This window comes from Maniola hyperantus, chromosome 26, assembly GCF_902806685.2.
Source record: "Maniola hyperantus chromosome 26, iAphHyp1.2, whole genome shotgun sequence".
Lineage (NCBI taxonomy): Eukaryota > Metazoa > Arthropoda > Insecta > Lepidoptera > Nymphalidae > Maniola > Maniola hyperantus.
Window position 1 is genome coordinate 3,474,005 of NC_048561.1, and position 22,137 is coordinate 3,496,141.

At 39.0% G+C, this 22,137-nt stretch overlaps 1 protein-coding gene across 1 annotated transcript in view; it reads right to left on the reverse strand.

The window, feature by feature from the left end:
- Positions 1-506: 506 nt before the first annotated feature.
- Ranbp16 (Ran-binding protein 16) overlaps positions 507-22,137 on the reverse strand; it is a 30,784-nt gene continuing 9,153 nt past the window's right edge. The window contains 15 exon segments of the mRNA XM_034982379.2: positions 507-9,704; positions 10,808-11,022; positions 11,321-11,427; positions 12,039-12,116; positions 12,684-12,822; positions 13,480-13,561; positions 15,011-15,140; positions 15,846-16,036; positions 16,965-17,056; positions 17,058-17,125; positions 17,876-18,023; positions 19,136-19,280; positions 19,681-19,847; positions 20,631-20,779; positions 21,653-21,831. Of these exon segments, the coding sequence (XP_034838270.1) occupies positions 9,605-9,704; positions 10,808-11,022; positions 11,321-11,427; positions 12,039-12,116; positions 12,684-12,822; positions 13,480-13,561; positions 15,011-15,140; positions 15,846-16,036; positions 16,965-17,056; positions 17,058-17,125; positions 17,876-18,023; positions 19,136-19,280; positions 19,681-19,847; positions 20,631-20,779; positions 21,653-21,831 (1,990 nt within the window). The 3' untranslated portion in view covers positions 507-9,604.

The window sequence follows — 22,137 nt, forward strand, 5'->3', positions numbered from 1 at the left end:
CTATCCCGTGGGAATTCCGAAATTTTTTGCCTCATTTCTTGCCTACATTATAAAGTAAATCCCCAAAAGGGTATAGTTTAAAGACGTAGATACGTAGGAGACGTGGAAATAAATAAAAATCTGTTTTAGAATGCACAGGTGAAGACCATTCATATGATACCCCAATTGATATATAGTTATCTTACTTAGAAAATTGAAAATACTAATTATTAGGTCATGACCACAATTTAATTTTTTTGTGTGATGTAACCACAAATTCACGGTTTTCAGATTTTTCCCCAAATGTTAGCTATAAGATCTACCTACTTACCTACCAAATTTCATGATTCTAGGTCAACGGGAAGTACCCTGTAGGTTTCTTGACAGACAGACAGACAACAAATTGATCCTATAAGGATTCCGTTTTTCCTTTTGAGCTACGGAACCCTAACAAGCATGAGCCACTCGGCCTCGTCAAATGCAAAAACCATACCCAGAAAGAAGTGATAAAAATAAAACAACCAATGTGCTTTGTACAAACCACAATTATTTATTCACTCACCTATTTACACGACACATCGCCCGCACATACAAAACTAATAAACGACATAAATATAATAATTCTATCATCGTAAAATTATAGGAAAACAAGCTAACTTACTCCATAAAAATGGCAAAGTCTGACTTTATAGAAATATCCAAGTACATATGTAATACCGTCTAAAAGATACGACGCGACGGAATCAGGGAATTTTGTACATATGTAATACAGCCTATAACTTACTAACTTAGTGATTAACAATTAATTTTATTACTAACAAAATGGATGTAATATCTGAAATAAAGATGATTATTATTATTATTATTATTTATTTATTTTTATTTATTTTACACTTTATTGCACACAACACAAAGTAAACATTGAAAAAACACAATACAGGATCTTAATCTAATAGCTGTAGCATGCAAAGGCGGCCTTATCGCTAAAGCGATCTCTTCCAGGCAACCTTTGACGAAAGGAATCACGAAAGCACGGGTTGGTGCGGCAGCCGAAAATGGCCCTAGGTATATTATATTATTATAAATTAGACTACATACACAGTACATTCTAATAATACACAAATATATATAAATATATATACCTATATACATATCTCTATAATATACTACATAATTCTGTTTACATAGATAAATAATAGTTCTTCAAACGATTTTTGAAGGAGTTTAAGGATTTCGCCTGACGTATTTCAGCTGGGAGTGAATTCCAGAGTTTGACACTGTTACTGGTGAAAGAGTTACCATAGTATACCGTGCAGCTGTGTGGAGTCATAAGCTTATTGTCGGTGCTGGAGCGGAGGGAGAACTGATTGTTCTCACCAAGATAGGAAAACCGTTCTTTTAAGTATGATGGTGTTTGAGGCAAGGGCGGATCCAGCTTTGGTGCCAGGGGGGGGTCACATAGTCGTGGTCAAGTCACAACATCTCGACCTCTTGCGACAGGTCGAGTTGGTAATCGGGGTATGACGAGCGGGGGTTGGGGGGGGGCGCCCCGCACACCCGCACGCAGGGCCGTCTTTAACCTATTGGAGCCCCTATGATCTTGACAGAGTAGGTACTATTTTCTTGGAATAGGCAAAGAAAGCAGATAAGTCACGTTCAAGACGTATTATAAATGCGAATGTTTCTATCTATCTGTTACCTTTTCAAAGTCCATATTCTAAATCAAAATTTGGTACTATTCAGAGATAGTTTACACTCGGAAACGGCTTTTTATCCCGGAAAATTAAAGGGTTCTCACGGATATTTTAAAAAACTAAATCTATGTGGACGAAGTTGCGGGCATCAACCAATATAAAGTAAAAGCGCGAGCGAAGCGAGCGCGAAATTTTTCATATATTTACGATAAAATCATAAGGTAGCTACTAATATTATAAATGCGAAAGCGTGTCTATCTACTTATCTGTTACCATTTGACGGTCTATCTTTTTGACCAGGTACTACACAGAGAAAGCTTTCATCCCGGAAACCTGCATACACTTTTTATGCGGAAAATCAAAGAGTTCCTACGGTTTTTTGAAAACCTAAATCAATGCGGACAAGGTTGCGGGCGGGCAACAACTAATACAGAGCAAAAGCGCGAGCGAAGCGAGCGCGAAATTTTCTGTCTGTCTATCATCTTGTTAGGTACTTTTCATGGCCAAATGTAGGTAGGTAGGTACTACTCAGTGATAGCTTGCATCTCGGAAGGGATTTTTAATCGTAGTGGACCATACGTGCGAGCGAAGCGAGCGCAAAATTTATGACATTATTTACAAAAAAAGAAAAGATAAATGTCAGAAATATTGTATTACGATATAGATAAATGCCAAAAATTTTGTACTAAAAACTATAAAGTCATCTGTTGTATAAAGAATAGTTCTATTATCTTTAGGGGTCCCCAGATGCAACGAGCGCTTGGATAATAAAAACTTTACTATAAATAATAAACGTAAAGGACCAATCCGACCAATACATTATAGGTATATAATATATATTATTTTTTACTTTTAGAGGTTTTTACTGTCGGGAATTTTTTAAAAAGTGTGAAAAAGAATGAAATATTCTATTATTTGCGTAAAGGCAATAAAGATCGGATATAAGACTATTTAACAATCTCTACGGTCCTTTGTTTGAGATGGCTTTTTTGACCGTTGATTTTATCGAAATAAATATGTTTTTGGGTATTAAAATATCGGTTGGTCTGTTATAGTTTGGTGATCTGGCAGGGACTACTGGGCCCTAATCGATCGTGGGCCCTGGGCAAGTGCCGTGTGATGTTCTTCAATAATTGAAGGATGACACACGAAATGTGACATCTCGATGAAAGGTAGCGGTGGCGCGGTAAAATTCAAATTTTGGATGCGTTTGTTCGCAAGAACATAATGTTTTTGCCATCATACAAAATATTATATTAAATTGATTAAGTATTGAAGGAACTTACATAAAATTTAGGTATATAAAAATATAAAAAACATTATGTTTAACAATTTTAATTAGTGGTCCACCTAGGTCCTGGACGCAGCCCAGGGGGGGGGTCATGACCCCCGTGACCCCCCCCTTGGATCCGCCCTTGGTTTGAGGGTAGTACAGAATACGATATAGGAGCGACAAAGCGTGCATCTCCCTCCGCCGAGATACTGGCAGCCACTTTAGTTTAGCACGGAACTCTATTATTATTATTATTAAAAAAGAAAACTGGCCAAGTGAGCGACGGCCACTTTACAAAAATCTTGAAAACCACAGGCTCAGGCTGATATTTGTTTCTAAAATGTGTGTACAAAATTCCGTTGAATTTAAATTGGTTAGTATTCAAACTTCGATTGCATAATAAGCGCTGGGAAACGCCTTCTCTTAAAATAGCCTCAAAACGAAGATAAAATATTATGTAACGATGAATAACACGACAATTATTACCATTGTTTAGTAGTCTATATTTGTATTAACCGATCAACCATATTTGTATTAAACGTTTTTTATATGAAAACAAGTAAATAACTCATGAGAAATACAATTACACCACGAATTCTCAAAGTTTGTTTTGCAACTTCTTGTATGTATTCTTGAAAAAAACCAGTTACACGATAAGGGACAAAAAATAGGTTAGCTGCGTCTCTGTTTATCACATTAGCAACTTTATCTGTGCTCTCTTTTTAGTGCGAATGAGAAAGCAAACGTTCCTGCATTTATCTTTATTACTCTATCTACATCTACGCCTCAAAATTAAAACTTTTTTAAGTTCTGTTTTTTTATTTTAAATTCTCTGTTTCCGTCGCGTTGTATATTTTATTGGATTTCTTTTAGATTTGTATAAATAGTTATCTATTTCTATAAAATTAGACCCCATTTTAGAGGCTATAAAAATAGTGACTCACATTAGTTGTCAATGGATCTTCGCCATCGGATGGTCAATAGATGACGAAGGATATTACATAATACAAAAATAATAGTGCAAATTATAAAAGCAACTCACAGCAAATCATAAAAAAATTACCATAGAGCTTTCAGTAAAATATCATAAACTAGCAGATACCCGCGACTTCGTCCGCGTACTGGTTTCTCATGAGATCTGAAATTTTCCCGCTGCAAAAGGCCTTACTTACCTACTCACTCAGTCGCACCTTAAGACACGGAACCCAGAATACCTAAATGCCAATTTTGCATATCTCTAACTTCATAAACATAGGATTTTCATATAACTTTTCAACCCCCATTTCACCCCCTTAGGGGGAGAATTTAGTTAGGTCCTTTCTAATCTGATACCTATCCCCAGAAAGAACCTACGTTTCAAATTTCAAGTGAAAATAACAATAGTTAAAACTTTTCTATAAAAACATTGCCCCCCTATTTTACCACCCTTAAGGGGGGAATTTCCCAAATTGAATAATACAGCTTTTTATTATTTAAAGCTAATAACCTAAATGTCGATTTTCACGTCTCTAACTCCAAAAACATAGGACTTTCATACAACCTTCGACCCCCCCCTTTCGCACCCTTAGGGGGGGCATTTTTTAAAACCGTTTCTTAGCTGACACGTACGTCCTAGAAAGAACCTACCTTCCAAATTTCAAGTTTGCAGGCTTTATAGTTTCTGAGATTTCATGATTAGTCAGTCAGTCAGTCAGTGAGTGAGTGGTATTTCTCTTTTATATATTTAGATATGACAATTAAACTGACAGTAATTTATAACAATGAATAATGAATTCACATTAAATCACAAAAAAATCCTTAAGCGAGGTTTAGACTAGCAAGAACTTCTTGCAAGTTATTACGCAAGTACTAGCAAAACTGTTTACACTACGAGCAATATTGCACATGTACATACATTTGTGACTTGCGGCAAGTCAAGCAAGTCACAAAACTTGCGGAAGTGAGCTTGACGTGATTTACACGGTAGAAATAGCTTGCGGAAGTCAACTCCTGCAAGTTTTGTTGCTAATCTAAACCTCGCTTTAGAGGTTTTTATGATTTACTGAAAGCTCTATGGTAATTTTTACTGTACTATCACTATCCATATTATTACTACCCAAATTATAAATGCGAAAGTGTGTTTGTTTTTTGGTTTGTCCTTCAATCACGTCGCAACGGATTGACGTGATTTTTGCATGGGTATAGTTTGAAACCTGGAGTGTGACAAAGGCTAGTTTTTAAGCCCGGAAAATCAAAAGTTCCCGCGGCATTTTTGAAAATCTAAATCCACGCGGACGAAGTCGCGGGCATCAGCTAGTACATTATACGATACTATTACAGCAATATACAGTTGTGGTAGCCTAAAAAGCTGTGGTAGCCTAGTGGTTAGGACGACCGCCATCCAATCGTTTTTAAGTAATTAAAATATCACTTGCTTTAACGGTGAAGGAAAACATCGTGAGGAAACCTGCATGCCTGAGAGTTCTCCATTATGTTCTCAAAGGTGTGTGAAGTCTGCCAATCCGCACATGGCCAGCGTGGTAGACTATGGCCAAAACCCTTCTCACTCTGAGAGGAGACCCGTATTCTGTATTGAGCCGGCGATGGGTTGATGATGATGACGATTACAGTAAATCCTAAAAATAACTATTAAATTTGCAGCAAATTTTGTAATTCATAAAAAAAATGAGTCACTATTTTTAACACAATATATTACGAAATGCGTATAATAACTTCATGTGCTTCTAATCTGTGATTTTGACAGATTAAATATCTAAATAATTAGAATGCCATGCAAATAATAACATAGCAATAAAAAAATAACATACCTAACTAAAAATTTACTTCACATGTATCCGTACCGATGTATAAGTCCCGCAAATTGCTATTGCGCTGGAACCATGTCTCATAAACATCGAAATGACGTCATTTTGTCATTTTCCATTTTCCGGAATAAAAATATACCATCAGCTCGCAACTTCAGTCAGTCAGTAGAGCTGACGTCACTAAAATGGCGGCCACGCGCATTAGCAATTTGCAGGACTTATAATATTCAAAAGTTAAATATAATAATACAACAGCAATTAAAGAATAACGTATGGTCTATGGTTCACAAATTCTACCTAGTCTCTGATTGACACATTAAACTACTTATTTACAGTGCGACAAGGCTATCTTGGCGTGTGGCGAAAATCGGAACTAACGTTGCCGTCAAGTGTCCCCTTTGCTCTTGTTTTAATATTCTAAGCCTTTGTTCTCCTACAGCGCCCCCCTGTCAATGTCATTCAAGTGCCAAGAGAGCCTCATCGCACTGTAGTTGATTAATTATTATATTAATCCATAATAACATTATAAATGCGACAGTGTGTCTGTCTGTCTGTTAGCTTTTCAAATTTCAGCATACAACCCACAGATAAAGCTTATTGCACACTACGGGATATAAATTTTATTATAGTCCAGTCAAAATTGGCGTTCCCAACTCGTATCAATTTTTAGGGTTCCGTACCTTAAAATCATCATAGTTTTTGCAATAAAGAATTATGAACTATGAAAAAGGAAAAAAGGAACCCTTATCTTATAGGATCACTTTGTTGTCTGTCGACAACAACAGAACAAATCAATTATTTCTTTAAAATACTCGAACCAACATAACCTCACTTTACGTTGTTTGTCAAGATCTCAAGTACAAATACATCTTGACAAACAAAAAAAGTGGCTACGGTGATAAGGACAGGAAGTAATCATTTTGTCACGTTCTAATAAGAGCCTAAATGCATTTAGCTATCTCGCTCTAACAGTAAGAGTCACAATATGGCTACTTCTACAGGTATTTATTCTGAGGCTGAGATACTTTTCATATAACAGTCCAATACCATATTAATTACTAGATGATGCCCGCGACTTCGTCCGCGTGGATTTAGGTTTTTAAAAATCCAGTGGGAACTCCTTTATTTTCCGGGATAAAAAGTTGCCTATGTCCTTTCCCGGGATATAAGCTACCTCTGTACTAAATTTCATCAAAATAGGTTAAACCGTTGGGCCGTGAAAAGCTAGCAGACAGACAGACAGACACACTTTCGCATTTATAATATTAGTATGGAAGTATGGATTTATTACCACATTTTTTGGAATTTAGAACAAACACTTAAAACTAACTTCATAATAATATTTATATGACGTAAAAATTAAAACAAAGGATTTGTGTGATATGATCCACCAATAGGATCGCTTCACTTTCGTAGCTTACGTCCAATGAGCGAAGGCCCAGTTCACGACAGGGCCGATCACTTCTAGGGCCGGCCATACACGGACTGCTCGAGCGGTTAGCCAGCGATCAACATACACGGACCGCTCGAGAAGTCAGAGTCAGCAGCTTCAAGCAATTTCAATGCGGGCGGGAACCGTGCGTGTGGAATGAGGAGTGCGGGCGGAGGTAACTGCGCGAGAGCGGTCGACAGCTCGAGCAGTCAGTCACCGCCCAACCGCCCGAAGCATTTGCAACTGCTTGCTACGTACGTAGACGTTTGTAGTTCAATACGCAGTCGCAGCTTGAATCAGTCTATCCTGACTGCTTCAAGCTGTCTGTGTATGGCTGGGCTAACAAATCGTCGAGGCTGCGGCGGCTCTGGCAGGCGTCAAATGTTAGTGCATTTGACGCAAGTAGTCCCACTTTTATTTGATCTTACGTCACCATAGCCAAATACCAATATGGCCGATCCGGTTTTTCCAATATTTTAAAAGTTATCGGCCGAAATAGAAAAACCGGCCATAAATCGTAAACGGTAAGTTTTACAAAAAAGATTACAGGAAACAAAAGATGCGAAATTTTATTTTCTACAATAATGGTTTGCATAACTTTTGCCCTAAAGTGAATAGTTTCTGAGATATCAGCCAAAAACTTTCCCTCAAGATTGCGATCGAAGCCCCACCTGGATCTGTCAGCATGTATGAAAATGAAGTGATTCTATTGGAAGCGTTCATTGTCAAAACATTAAATTATATCTATTGTTATTCAACAAGGAGAGAAAAGTAAGAGTCTAAAAATTGGAATATCATTATCTAAGTTCCCCGTAAACGGTCAAACATGTTTGTCAAACACGTAGTATGTTTGACAAACACATAGTTTGTTTGACAAACGCAGCTGTACACCTTTAAGCATGTTTGAAAAACAAATTTGCCAAACACGTAGTATGTTTGACAAACACGTAGTTTGTTTGACAAACACAGCTGTACACCTCCAAGCATGTTTGAAAAACAAATTTGCCAAACACGTAGTATGTTTGACAAACACGTAGTTTGTTTGACAAACGCAGCTGTACACCTTCAAGCATGTTTGACAAACAAAGTTGCCAAACACGTAGTTTGTTTGACAAACACATCAAACTCGACCGCTCACGTTCAAATATATTCGAGAAACATGTCATATTTGACAAACATGTTTGAACGTTTACGGGGAACTTAAGGCAGGTTTATTGGTTTTTCAGTTTCATTTCTTTTTGACATACATCATCACAATCGCCGGCTCACTACTGATGACGGATCTCCTTTCAGAATGACAAGGTTTTGATATACCCGGCACCCGATGGCAATCGGGGTATGAGGCGGGGGGACGCCCCGATTGCAATCTCAACCTGTCGCGTTCTATATCTTAAATAGATTATAGGAGAAATTAACTGACTGACATGTCAACGTACAGACAAAAATATTTTTTTAAGATAATATACAAAAAACTTGATAATCTTGAAAAACGGATGTATCTAAAAAAGTATTTTTATTTTTTACTTTTATTCCACACAAAGAACGATATTTTTACTTGAATTACAGCTTCAGTGATGTAAATACAACCCGTTTACTAAAAGAATGGACTTGGCGTCGATTAAAAATCAAAAAAAAAAAACAACAAGTGGCAGACAAAAATTCGTAGTAAGTATGTGGTATCAGTGACAAAGATGCGAACATACACTTACTACGAATTTTTGTCTGCCACTTGTCGAGTTTTTAATTTTTTTAATTTTTAATCGACGCCAAGTCCATTCTTTTAGTAAACGGGTTGTAAATGGTGCACTTCTACCGTAGATACAATAATAGGTAGATGTAAGTACTGTGTAACCGCGTATGAGATAGCGATAGCACGACGTAACGATGAATAACACGACAATTATTACCATTGTTTAGTAGTCAATATTTGTACTAACCGATCAACAATATTTGTATTAACCGTTTTTTATGTGAAAACAAGTAAATAACTCGTGAGAAATACAATTACGCCACGAATTCTCAAAGTTTGTTTTGCAACTTCTTGTATGTATTCTTGAAAAAAACCAGTTACACGATAAGGGACAAAAAATAGGTTAGCTGCGTCTCTGTTTATCACATTAGCAACTTTATCTGTGCTCCTTTTTTAGTGCGAATGAGAAAGCAAACGTTTCTGCATCTACCTTTATTACTCTACCTACGACTTCTACATATTATTCGATGGGGTCTGAAACGACGGATCGTAAAGATCAATCGTACCGTCTATGGGGCCCTTTAGGGACTAGAATTAGAGTTATATGAAAAACACAATAACCTGCCTCCATTCAATGACCGGTTCTCATACAAAAACAACAATACACATACATCCTGTCATTCGTTCAACGGACACCTTACACTAGGACGAGGGGCAGTGACTACTAGTGCGTTATGACGTCATCATGTCGTTGACCGAGCCGGAATAGCCCGAGCTGCCTTTCAGGAGGTCGTTGATGTCGCGCCGGAACATTGAGAGGTTTTGTGTGAACCTGGAATAGAGAATGAATGAATTAATGAATGAAAAACTTTATGGCACACTAAAAACTCACTAGAAGGGAGACCCGCTGGATGCCGGCGGCACAAGACTGTGTGGAAGTCTCTGGACGATAGATGATGATGAAAAGCACACCCCTAACACGCGGAGGGTGGTTTGAAATCGAATGGTGACGTCATAGAACCCTGCGTTCAAGGGAGGCAGAAATCGCAAGGGGTCAACCTGTAGCGGTTCTGGGTGAGCAGATTCCGCTCGATGCCCGCCATATGGCCGCTGAACCACAGCGCAAGTTCAAGACTTGCTGCTTGAATTTGCTTGATACCATATGAACTGCTTACCTACATTTGTTTATTAGTTTAGAGTTTATTTATGTAATTATTGTTATTATTTTTTAATTAAGTAACTTATTTTAGTAGTAAAATTACTTGACACTTTATTCGCATGCGGTGATTACCTTTAATTAGCGCGTCATTTTATGTAAGAACTTTTGTATTTTTAATTTTGTGTTTGACGTAGATGATTAGCTGTTGGTGATCCTAATAAATGAAAAAAAAAAAACATAACCCCGTGGCCGGTGATATCCATGATGGATTTTCCTCACGAGAAAAAAAAGGGTAGTAAGATTGAATTGTGATGTCATCAACACCAGGCAACCAGTTAACGTAGGAGTTGGCTATTGTATTGTATGGGGGCGGTGTGCAGGCTCGACCGTACCAAAGGGTCGACGGTTGTATCTTGAAACTTCTTAAAAACTCCGTTAGTGCGAGTACTGTCGGCGGTACATTTGTTCGGGATTACGTCATGAAATGTTATAGATTGAATAGCGCCATCTAGTTGCAATTGTGGTAACCGCCACAGTATCATCAAAGATGACAGTGTTGATACCAGTAGGGCGATTGTCTAAAACCTACATCAATCATTATTACAATCTCAATTGTTCTGATTGGCTGCATGTGTGCGATTCTTGTTGCAACAATGCATTGTGGCCAATAGTGAGCGAGCATTAACCAATCAGAGATGATTGCGATCGTGACATTGTAGCTGTCATTCTCCCGCAATCGCGCAGCAGGGAGACAGACATGACAGGAAGTTACTAACCTGTCGCGGTTCTTGGTGAGCAGGTTCCGCTCGATGCCCGCCATAAGGCCGGTGAACCACTGCGCGAGTTGCGCCTGCTTGTCGCGCGGTTGTTGCGCGATCATGTCGGCCCGCAGTCGCGCGAACTGCTCCTCGTTGAGCAGAACTAAACCCAGTAAAGGTCTAGACATAGACCACTGGTTGCAACACTCTTCGAACATTATTAGGTTTAATACCTAAAACAAAAGGTAAAGGGTGAATATTTCTTGGACCCGAGAGCTGGCAGCTATCTCGGTTAAAGAATTAGTTTGGCCATCCACAGGGGTAATGTTGCCAGCATCTTGGGTACAATGCCTCGCTGCGGTAGTCTCGATGAGGTTTTAGATTTAATTTAATTTATTTTAGTTTTGATTTAATGTAGATTTAATTTACTTTTAATTTAAATTTAAGTTTACTTAATACAATTTCTATGTATTTTACAGGAAAAATAAAAGCAACGCTCTAACTAGCATAGTTTTTTAAATATTAACTTACTGTGGCCAACAATTGCTGCATGATCTCGGGCCGCCTTTGTAGAACTTCTATGAACATGTTACTTGTCTCTGGCACCGAATGTCTCGGGTTCGACACTTTGTTACTTGCTGAAAAAAAATAAAAATCATTAGTATAAGTCCCGCAAATAGCTACTGCGCTGGAACCATGTCTCATTAACATCGAAATGACGTCATTTTGACGTATATTTAAGTAAATATAATAATTAAGTATATTTAAGTAAAAAGAAAATAAAATATACCATCAGCTCGAAACTTCAGTCTAGTGCTGACGTCACTAAAATAGCGGCCACGCGCATTAGCAATTTGCGGGACTTATAATCAGAATTACTAATCTAAACAAATAAAAGGAAAAGGTGACTGACTGACTGACTGATCAACGCACAGCTCAAACTACTTGACGGATTGGACTGAAATTTGGCATGCAGATAGCTATTATGACGTAGGCATCCGCTAAGAAAGGATTTTCGAAAAAACAATCCCTAGGGAGTGAAATAGGGGTTTGAAATTTGTGTAGTCCACGCGGATGAAGTCGCGAGCATAAGCTAGTCAACTATATGTCTATTGTCTATGTATGTGGTATATCAAGATAAAGTTTAAGATTAAAGCCTAACTAATACACTAGTACTGTGTACTAGTAGGTGTGGTACTCATTAGGCCTATTCCCAACAGTGGACGTCCACAGGTGATGGTCAACTCACATTTCTGCACTAGCTGCTTAAATAGATATGTGACTATGTGGTCCAGTGTGGCGCAGCATCCCGTACACACACTCGTATCTGAAACAAACGATAAATAAATAATTGGGTATTTTCCTACTTTTGAATTTGATAAATATTATTATTTTATTATAAACTAGGATATAAATAATGACGTAAGCTGAAAAAAAATATTAAAATCCAACAAAGATTTACAAAGTTACAGGCATTTTAATGTTGGAGTGGGAGGGTCTTCTATCCCTTTCTCGCAAAACGAAAATTTGTATGAAACCACACGAAGCTACTATGGCATTAGTAAGTTGTGATGTCAAAACTATATCGCTATCTCTGTCTAATCAGAAATATTTAATTGCTTATAACTTTTTTGTTATTTGATCGATTTAATTAGTTTTTTCAGATTTTGTGCCAGTCTTTCTAGTAGGACGTAGATAGTCTAGCAAACATACAGTAGGTATAAAACACTCACCCAATGCTGTAAGACCCTCGGATATTGAAGACAGTATGTATAACGTGGCGTCAGGCTGTAGGTTAGCTAGGAACGGCATGTGATCTTGTGCCAGCCTTTCTAGTAGGACGTAGCAGGTCTGTGATAGTATAGCAAACATACAGTAGGTATAAAACACTCACCCAATGCTGTAAGACCCTCGGATATTGAAGACAGTATGTATAACGTGGCGTCAGGCTGTAGGTTAGCTAGGAACGGCATGTGATCTTGTGCCAGCCTTTCTAGTAGGACGTAGTAGGTCTGTGATAACTTCGGGTAGTCCTGAAAATTTATATGTTACTAGCTTATGCTCGCAACTTCGTACGCTTGAATTATACAAATTGCAAACCTCTATTTTACCCCCTTAGGTGTTGAATTTTCAGAAATCCTTTCTTAGCGGATGTTTACGTCATAATAGCTATCTGCCAAACAGCCAGATCCGTCCAGTAATTTGAGCTATGCGTTAATAGATCAGTCAAGACAAGATTGTAAATATCAAAAATTCTGGTAGCAAGAAAACACCCAATAGGAACCCTAAAAATGAACTTAGCCTACCTCAAAAAGAAAAAGGAACACTTATAGGATCACTTCGTTGCCTGTCTGTCTGTCAAGAGAATCAAAACCTATAGGGTACTTTCCTGTTGACCCAGAATCATGAAATTTTGCAGGTAGCAATGCTTTATAGCACAAGAAAAGGAAATGAATATTTCGTGGTTACATCACAAAAAAAAAGTGTCCACAACCAAATAATCTGGCAAGTGCGGATTGGTAGACTTCACACACCTTTGAGAACATTATGGAGAACTCTCAGGCATGCAGGTTTCCTCACGATGTTTTCCTTCCTTCTTGTCTCAAAATGATTTAAGCCCACTGAGAGTTTTGTTTGCGCTATAATAACTTCTTTCCTTGGATAGACTATAGTAGATTTTAATTTCTTACCAATAAATCGCTCTGCGGTATACTAAGCAGCAATTTGACGAACATATTCAGTGCGTTATCCAAAGCCTCGTCACCGTACAATCTAAAACAAATCATTTTGGTTATACTATTATATTTGCTGTTTACAAACGACAGGAATTAGCGCTTGACTGCGATCTCACCTGATGGTAAGTGACGATGCAGTCTATGGTGGTAACGCGCTAACCTGGAAAGGGTATGCCACTTTAAACACCCATTACGGCGGTTACGCACTCATTCGATCCGAGTCCGTGAAAATACGTGCCTTTTTGTTTTGTATGAGACCTTATAAGTCCCGCAAATTGCTAATGCGCTGGAACCATGTCTCATTAGTCAATAACATCAAAATGACGGCATTTTGACGTCAGCCGAAATAAAAATATACCATCACCTCGAAACTTCAGTCTAGTACTGACGTCACTAAAATTGTGGCCACGCGCATTAGCAATTTGCGGGACTTATAAGACATAATATGTCGTAGATAATCGCTGGTATTCTCACGGATGACGGATAGAACTCGGATGACGGAAGTGCTGTGCGTAACCGCCGTTAGGGTTCGTTCAGATAGACCGGCGTGGAAAGCAGGGCAAATAATGACAATTAAAATTGAGTTTTAGACCATTGAAATAGGGTTGATTTTTGCATTTCTTTTATACGCGTAACCAACGCTGGCAAAAACGAAGACAGGTGTGATATAAGTCCCGCTAATTGCTATTGCACTGGAATCATGTCTCATTAACATCGAAATGACGTCCTTTTGACGTCAGCCGAAATAAAAAAATTGTACTTTTGCTCGAAACTTCAGTCTAGAGCTGACGTCACTAAAATGGCAGCCACGCGCAGTAGCAATTTGCGGGACTTAGATGATCAGTGATATGATACCACAAAAAAACGCGAAAAAAAAATATAAAACCTTTATTTTGTAAAATTTCACGATATAAAACATCTCACTAACGTTAGAGATGAACAAACTTTCCGTAAGTAGGTCACTCGGAGTCAATGCCGCGTCGTAGGCGGGGTATTGACACGAGTTTTGCACGCTATACATTACGGGTTTGAAAAATACTAAATCACTAAAACTACAAAATGAGGCAAATGGTTATTGGTATTGGATTGTGTTTAGGTAGTATAACAATAACGCTAAGTTTTTGCCAGCGTTCTGGTTACACCCTGTATATTGACAAGTGGATGCTCCCAATATGAGCCGTTTAGAGCAGCCCATTGGCTGCCGTTTTGCGCTCCGGCTGAAAAGAAACTCTGCGATACTCTCCAAGCCAGTCTATCTGATCGGACCCTTAGATTTAGATTAATAATGACCTTGAGAATAACGGCCAGTAGCCATTTACTCAGGTATTACTCAGGTATTAGTGCATAAGTGCTGTCTCTATTCCCTCACTCTCATAGTCCTATGCGACGGCAATCCGGAGAAATTGGGGCAGGACCAACAGCCATTCTAATTCTTTCGCACGACTAAAAGCCGCCTATAATGGTTTCTATAAAATAAGAGACTCACCTGAACACTCCGAAGTTGGCGTAGTTCCCGCACAGCGCCGCCTTCAGTATGGTGAAGCAAAGTGATATGCCCTTCAGTTTCATCGCGTACATTTGCTTTTTGCTTACGTCTATTGTCAAGATTCTGCTGCCTGGAAGTTGACAGTTGCACGTTTATTAATTCAAGAATCTAAAATCTAAAATTATAATTCAAAAATAATGTTATAAATCTATACTAATCTATACAGATTTTATATATATACGTTTAGAGATAAGCATTTCCAATGTAACTTAATTTATTATTACTTTGTAACTACAATTTTGGTACATGAAAAATAAAAATAAAATACAGGACATGACCACAACGCCAGCAAAAACTTAGCGTTATTGTTATATTACCTAAACACAATTAACTAACAAGAACCATTTGCCTCATTTTGTAGTTCAATCCCTAAGGGGGTAAAATTGGTGTTTGAAATTTGTGTAGACTACACCAAACCGAATTTCAAACCTCGGTTGTCTCGCTAAAAATATAAGGAATAAAATTTTAGTGAGACAACCCTTGACCGATTTTACTCCGACAACCTTTCGACGAAAAAAAACGAAAGGAGAATATTATTAAAAAACCAGTCAAGCACGAGTCGGAATCGCAAACAAAGGATTTCATACCGTCGTCGTACAAAATATAACACTATGCACTTTTTATACAGAATCATTTTTGTATGGAATAGATTGTGCACCTGCGTTTGCGCACACATGTGTGTACTACAATAATCTTCCGCGCAGTTGGCTAATCTCTATGAAGATTGGCCGCCGTGGCCAGTTCGATCGGGAGGGCATTATATTATGCTACTCACCATAGGCGCAGATGATGTTGGATAGCTCCCGAAACAACAGTATCCCATTGGGTGAGCTGACGTCGAACTGCAGCCGCTGGTTGCGGTTCTGCGCCAGCTCCGCGGCCAGCTTCAGCACGGGCGTGCTGACCGCCGGCTCGGAGAACCACAGCTCTATACCGCGCAGGAGCACCTTCATGTACACCGGGTAGCTGCAATATGAAGGAACACTCTCTGACGAGTTGACGTCGACGACAATTGTTGGTTGCGGTAACCAAAAAAAAAATTTAAAAAATCTAAAGAAGAACCAGATGCCGAGCTGATGTCGAATTGCAGTTGACGGTTGCGGTTACCACAAAAAGTTAAAACAGAAGACATCCGTAAAAGAACCAGAGTAACCGACAACGGGTAGCGAAACTCTAACTCTATACCGCGCAGGAGCACCTTCATGTACACCAGTGGCCCTACCGCGGTTGTTTGACAGCTACAATGTCACGATCGCAATCATCTCTGATTGGTTAATGCTCGCTCACTATTGGCTACAATGCATTGTTGCAACAAGAATCGCACAAATTCAGCCAATCAGAACAATTGAGATTGTAATAATGATTGATGCAGGTTTTACACAATCGCCCTACAGGTAGCTGCAATACAATACAAAATATGATGGAACGTGCTCTGACGAGTTGACGTCGAACAGCAATTGCTGGTTGCGGTAACCAAAAAAATAATTAAAAATCAAATGTATAGAAGAACCAGATGCCGAGCTGATATCGAATTGCGGCAGGTGATGGTTGCGGTTACAAAAAAAAACAGAAATGACATCTGTAAAAGAACCAGTGTAACCGACAACGGTTTGCGAAACTCTAGACCGCGAAGGAGCACCTTCATGTACATAAATGGTGTTAAAAATAGATTAGGGACTACACAAAATTTTTAAGTTATTTAAGTTAGAGTATTTGGTAGAATATTAGGTATGTAAAATTTGATTTTGTTAATAATTGTTAATTAAGTTAGACTATGTTATAAGGTACGATAGGGTTGACAATACACATATTGTATAAAAGCCCTGTAAAAAATAAAGATAGTAAAAAAAAGCTTTTTGCTCTGTTTGGTTAACATAACATCCATTATACTTACATCCAATCGAACAGCATCATATATGTGGTCTTAGTGTTGAATGCGAAGGCGAGGCCTCTCAGGTCCCTCGCGAGCCCTACGAGCGTTTTTTTTCGCGTCCTCGGAAGCGAACATGGGACTCTCCGTGTTGTTTAGCAGACCGATTATACTCTCGAACGCGGCTGACAACAAATAAAGTCAAAAGTCAAAAAACTTAATTCAAAACTAGCTGATGCCCGCGACTTCGTACGCGTGGATTTAGGTTTTTAAAAATCCTGTGGGAACTCTTAAATTTTCCAGGATAAAAAGTAGCTTATGTCCTTCCCCGGATTGCAAGCTATCTCTGTACCAAATTTCGTCAAAATCGGTTGAACGGTTGAGCCGTGAAAAGCTAGCAGACAGACAGACACACTTTCGCATTTATAATATTATAGTATGGATGGATAGGTAATGTATTGGCTATTCTTTTTACTATCACCGCTTTACAAAATCACTTTAACTCATTAGAACTATCACAAAGCAGTTAAGCAACTCATTCCCAAGCTTGTTTATCATTTAAATAATCCTTTACAATTTAAATAACACTTTACACCCTGTATGTAGATATTTTTAAAAAATTTAAAGGGGAAGATGTATGTATGTAATTTTAAAATTAAACGGGGATGATGTATGTAGTTTTTTTCTTCTTTTTGAAGTCTTTGGTGTATTTATTTTTATTACACTGTATTAACTTATTTTAGTAATTTAATATTGAATTCCACACACCGTGAAATACAATGGTCTCTTACCGAGCTTTGTCTTAAAAGTCACAATGACATATATGTCATCTGTCACTTCAACTTTGACATTACTTTGACATTTGGCATAGAGTAACGTTCCTCTATGCTACAACACCGTCAGTCAGTCAGTCACCAGACAAGGAACCTACTAACCTGTGAGCGGCATCATAAACGCGTAGAAGCGTTCCTCGTCCTCTCCCAACTCCACCATCAGCAGTCTGCCGAGAGCTGTGTAGAGCATACTTCGACACCGCATCTCTATTGTATTCGCACCCATGCCCAGGAACGGGAAGTGTTCCGCCTGGAAAAAAAATGACAGAGAAAATGCAGAAAATCCAAAAGTTTTTTTTTTTTTAAAGAATATTAGGTTTTTCCTTTTGAGGTACGGAACCTTAAAAAAAAAAGATTTTTTTTTTTTTTTTTTAAAGAATATTAGTCATGTTAAATGACTAACATTCCCCTTTCCTCTCCAACTAAGCGTCAGGCTTGTGCTAGGAGTAGGTACGACAATAGTGCAACGGGCGGGGTTTGAACCGTCGACCTTTCGGTTTTCAGTCCACTCCTATACCGGTTGAGCTATTGAGGCTCGAAGTTATTGAACTATAACTATTATTATTATACTAGCAGCTCCGGCGAACTTCGTACCGCCTAACAGTCGATTCTTTTTCAGGCAATTTTTAAAAAAATTCTCTCCGTAAGAACCATCCTCGTACTTCAAGGAATATTATAAAAAAAGAATTAGCGAAATCGGTCCAGCTGTTCTCGAGATTTGTGATGCGAACACATTTAATGATTCATTTTTATATTATAGATTTTAAGATATAGATTTTACTAGCTGATTCCCGCGACTTCGCTAACTACATATTAGTATATTAATTACTGTAGCTAGGATAGCCTAGTGTTTAGGACGTCCGCCTCCTAATAGGAGGTCGGGGGTTCGATCCCGGGCACGCAGCTCTAACTTTTCGGAGTTATGTGCCTTTTAAGTAATTAAATATCACTCGCTTTAACGGTGAAGGAAAACATCGTCAAGGAATCTGCATGCCTGAGAGTTCTCCATAATGTTCTCAAAGATGTGTAAAGTCTACCACCACACATGGCCAGCGTGGTAGACTATGGCCAAAACCCTTCTCACTCTGAGAGGAGACCCGCGCGGTGAATATGTATCTCGCGACAAGCGTAAATCTCGCGATCGTTGCTGTCAAACGTCACACGTAACAGCGGCTAGAGAGAGACCGCAATAACCACAAAGCAAAATAAGAAGAGAGACAGCAAATGAACTGTCGCATTGCTACTGCTGTCGCGTTGCTGTCGCTACTGCAACATTTTACGTAAATCACCCCGCCGTTCTATGTAGTGAGCCGGCGATAGGTTGATCATGATGAATTAATTACTCATACTATGACCACTTACTGTATGGTGTGTCAACATAACATGCACCTCTTCCAATTTGACTAGCTTCCTGACGCAAGAGTAACCTCCACTCAGCTCGCTCAGCAGGCCCAAAGTCTTCGATATTATGGGCTCCGAACCACCCCAATACTTCAGATTTGTAATACTGTAACAATTTAATATTCGCATTGTATTATAAATACTATCTGTCCCGGCTTACTCACGTGTGTAGTCGACGTTAGCCCGACTAGTTTCGAACCCATACGGGGTCCTTTTTCAAGGGAGTCCGTCCGCGCCCGCGCCGCGGTTTCCCTTGAATATAATGGAAATCACTCACGGTAGTTTAAACGCTAAAATTCGCATTGTAATATGGGCCTTTGAAAGCAGTTCCGATAGCTGCAAAGTGTCGCTACTAGATTTAGGTTTTTAAAAATCCCGTGGGAACTCTTTGATTTTCCGGGATAAAAAATAGCCTATGTCCTTCCCCGGGATGCAAGTAGCTCGAGTTACGCTAGCGCGATTCAGCACCGTACAACGCCATCTAGTGGAAACATCAGAAAACTCACATTTTCCTCATAATGACACTAAGGAGTTGACTCTCGTCACTAAAGCCGAACACCTCGCTGAGCCTTCTGTACACTTTACTGTTCTTCTGTACTTGTTCACCAACGTAGATCTTGCGGAATGCTTCGAAGAACGACATCATTGCCAGCTCGAGCTTCTCGCAACCACCCTGCGGAACATTATTGTATATGAATAATAAAAAAGGTGACTGATTGACTGACTGACTGACACTGACTGACTGACTGATTGACTGTCTGATCTATTAACGCACAGCTAAAACTACTGGACGGATCGGGCTGAAATTTGGCATGCACATAGCTATTATGACGTAGGCATTCGCTAAGAAAGGATTTCTGAAACTTCAACACCCTAGGGGGTGAAATAGGGGTTTGGAATTTGTGTAGTCCACGCGGACGAATTCGCGAGCATAAGCTAGTCACTGAGCAATTATTTATTATTGACAAAGACAATTAATACGGTTCTGATTGCAGCCACGCGCTTGTCTATAAATTGGGTATTTGACTCCAATTTTTTTATTACTTTTTACTATTACAAAACTAGGATAAAAATAATGACATAAACTGAAAAAACTAATTAAATCGATCAAATAACAAAAAAGTTATAAGCATTCAAATATTTCTGATCAGACAGAGATAGCCATATAGAATTTTGACGTCACATGCCGTAGCAGCTTCGTGCGGTTTCATGCAAATTTTCGTTTTGCGAGAAAGGGATAGAAGACCCTCCCATTAAAAAATTAACATGCCTGTAACTTTGTAAATCTTTGTTGGATTTTAATATTTTTTCAACGTACCTACGTCATTATTTTTATCCTAGTTTATAATAAAGTATGTAATAATATTTAGTGTAATATTTTCAATAATATTCAAAAAAAAAAAAATTGTCAAATTCAAAAGTAGGAAAATACCCAATTTAAAAAAATCTGACTCACAGAGGCAAGCCGGGAGTCAGTCAAGTCCATCAACTGAAGCACTCTGCAGACCAGTTCGCCGTCCATTGCGTCGTTTTCATCGCTAGTGTTGTAAGACGCGCGACCGAGGATCGCTGCGCCGATTATGTACACCAGCCATGTTAGTTGGCCTGGAAATGATGGAGACACTTTGAATGGGGCAAAAGGAAGGATGGTGGAAGTATCTCAATGGGGTTCTACAGGAAAAACTGATCTCAGAGGGCGCCACTAGAGGTCCGGCCAATGCAAGCTGTCATCTTCATAGTTTCTTACTTAGACATTGAGGCCGATTCTCTTGTACACATTCTCTAAACGAAACTAAATTAACAGGTCTAAACCGTTTTAGCGTTTAAACTACCGTGAGTGATTTCCATTATAAATACTATCTGTCCCGGCTTACTCACGTGCGGCACGTGCGTCCCGCAGTCAAAACCGCGGCGCGTGCGCGGACGGACTCCCTTGAAAAAGGACCCCGGATGGGTTCGAAACTAGTCGGGCTAACGTCGACTACACACGTGAGTAAGCCGGGACAGATAGGTCTAAACCGGCTGCTATCCTTTTCCGCAAGCAACATTATGACAGGGATAGCAATAGATTTAGACGTATCATTTTAGTTTAGTTTAGAGATTGTGTATAAGAGAATCAGCCCCAATATTTTTGTAATTATGGTTTTTGACAGCTCAGTATAGTCGGTTCCACAGATGACACTACCTCTGTGGCCAGTTCGCTTAGCGCCACCTGTCGGGATAAATAGGCAGTGTGGATCCACATTCCAACAATATTTATACAGTACAGGGTGACACGATACTAACCTAAGACGGATTACTCACAACGATTTCACTAGATGGCACCACAAGTATCTTCAATCACACACTATGTAGCCTGACTCACGCTAACGAAGTTTTAATCACAGAAGACTTTTATAGTACGCTACAGGTTGAAATGGCAATCGGGGAGGGAATGCCCAGCACAGACACCTGTTCCTCTACAGCTGCAGGATTTACCTTGCAGTTGCAGTATCTGCTGCGGATTGGTCTCCACGCTGTAGCTGGCGGCGGCGCGGTCGAAGTGCGCCACCAGCAGCTGGCAGGTCTTGCCGTACTCGCACCGCCCTATCACCGACACCTGTTCCAACTGCTGCTGCAGGGTTCCAACTTCATCTAAGGGATCTTCAAGTCCCTCCCTAAGAATAAACAATTGCTTATTTGGTTGACAAGACAACTTAACAAAAATTGTCAGTTCTAAGTAATGCTATCCTTTTCCACAAGTAACATTGTGAATGAGATAGGTAGCACTACTTTTAGACCATAGTTTAGAGATTGATTATCGGCATTCCGAACCAGTGGTTAATTAAAACCTGACTAAACTGATAAAAAACATTATATTCTATTCTATTCTATTGTATATGTATACTTATCAAATATGTGGAAATAATCTAAATATATAAAAGGAAAAGGTGACTGACTGACTGACAGATCTATCGACGCAC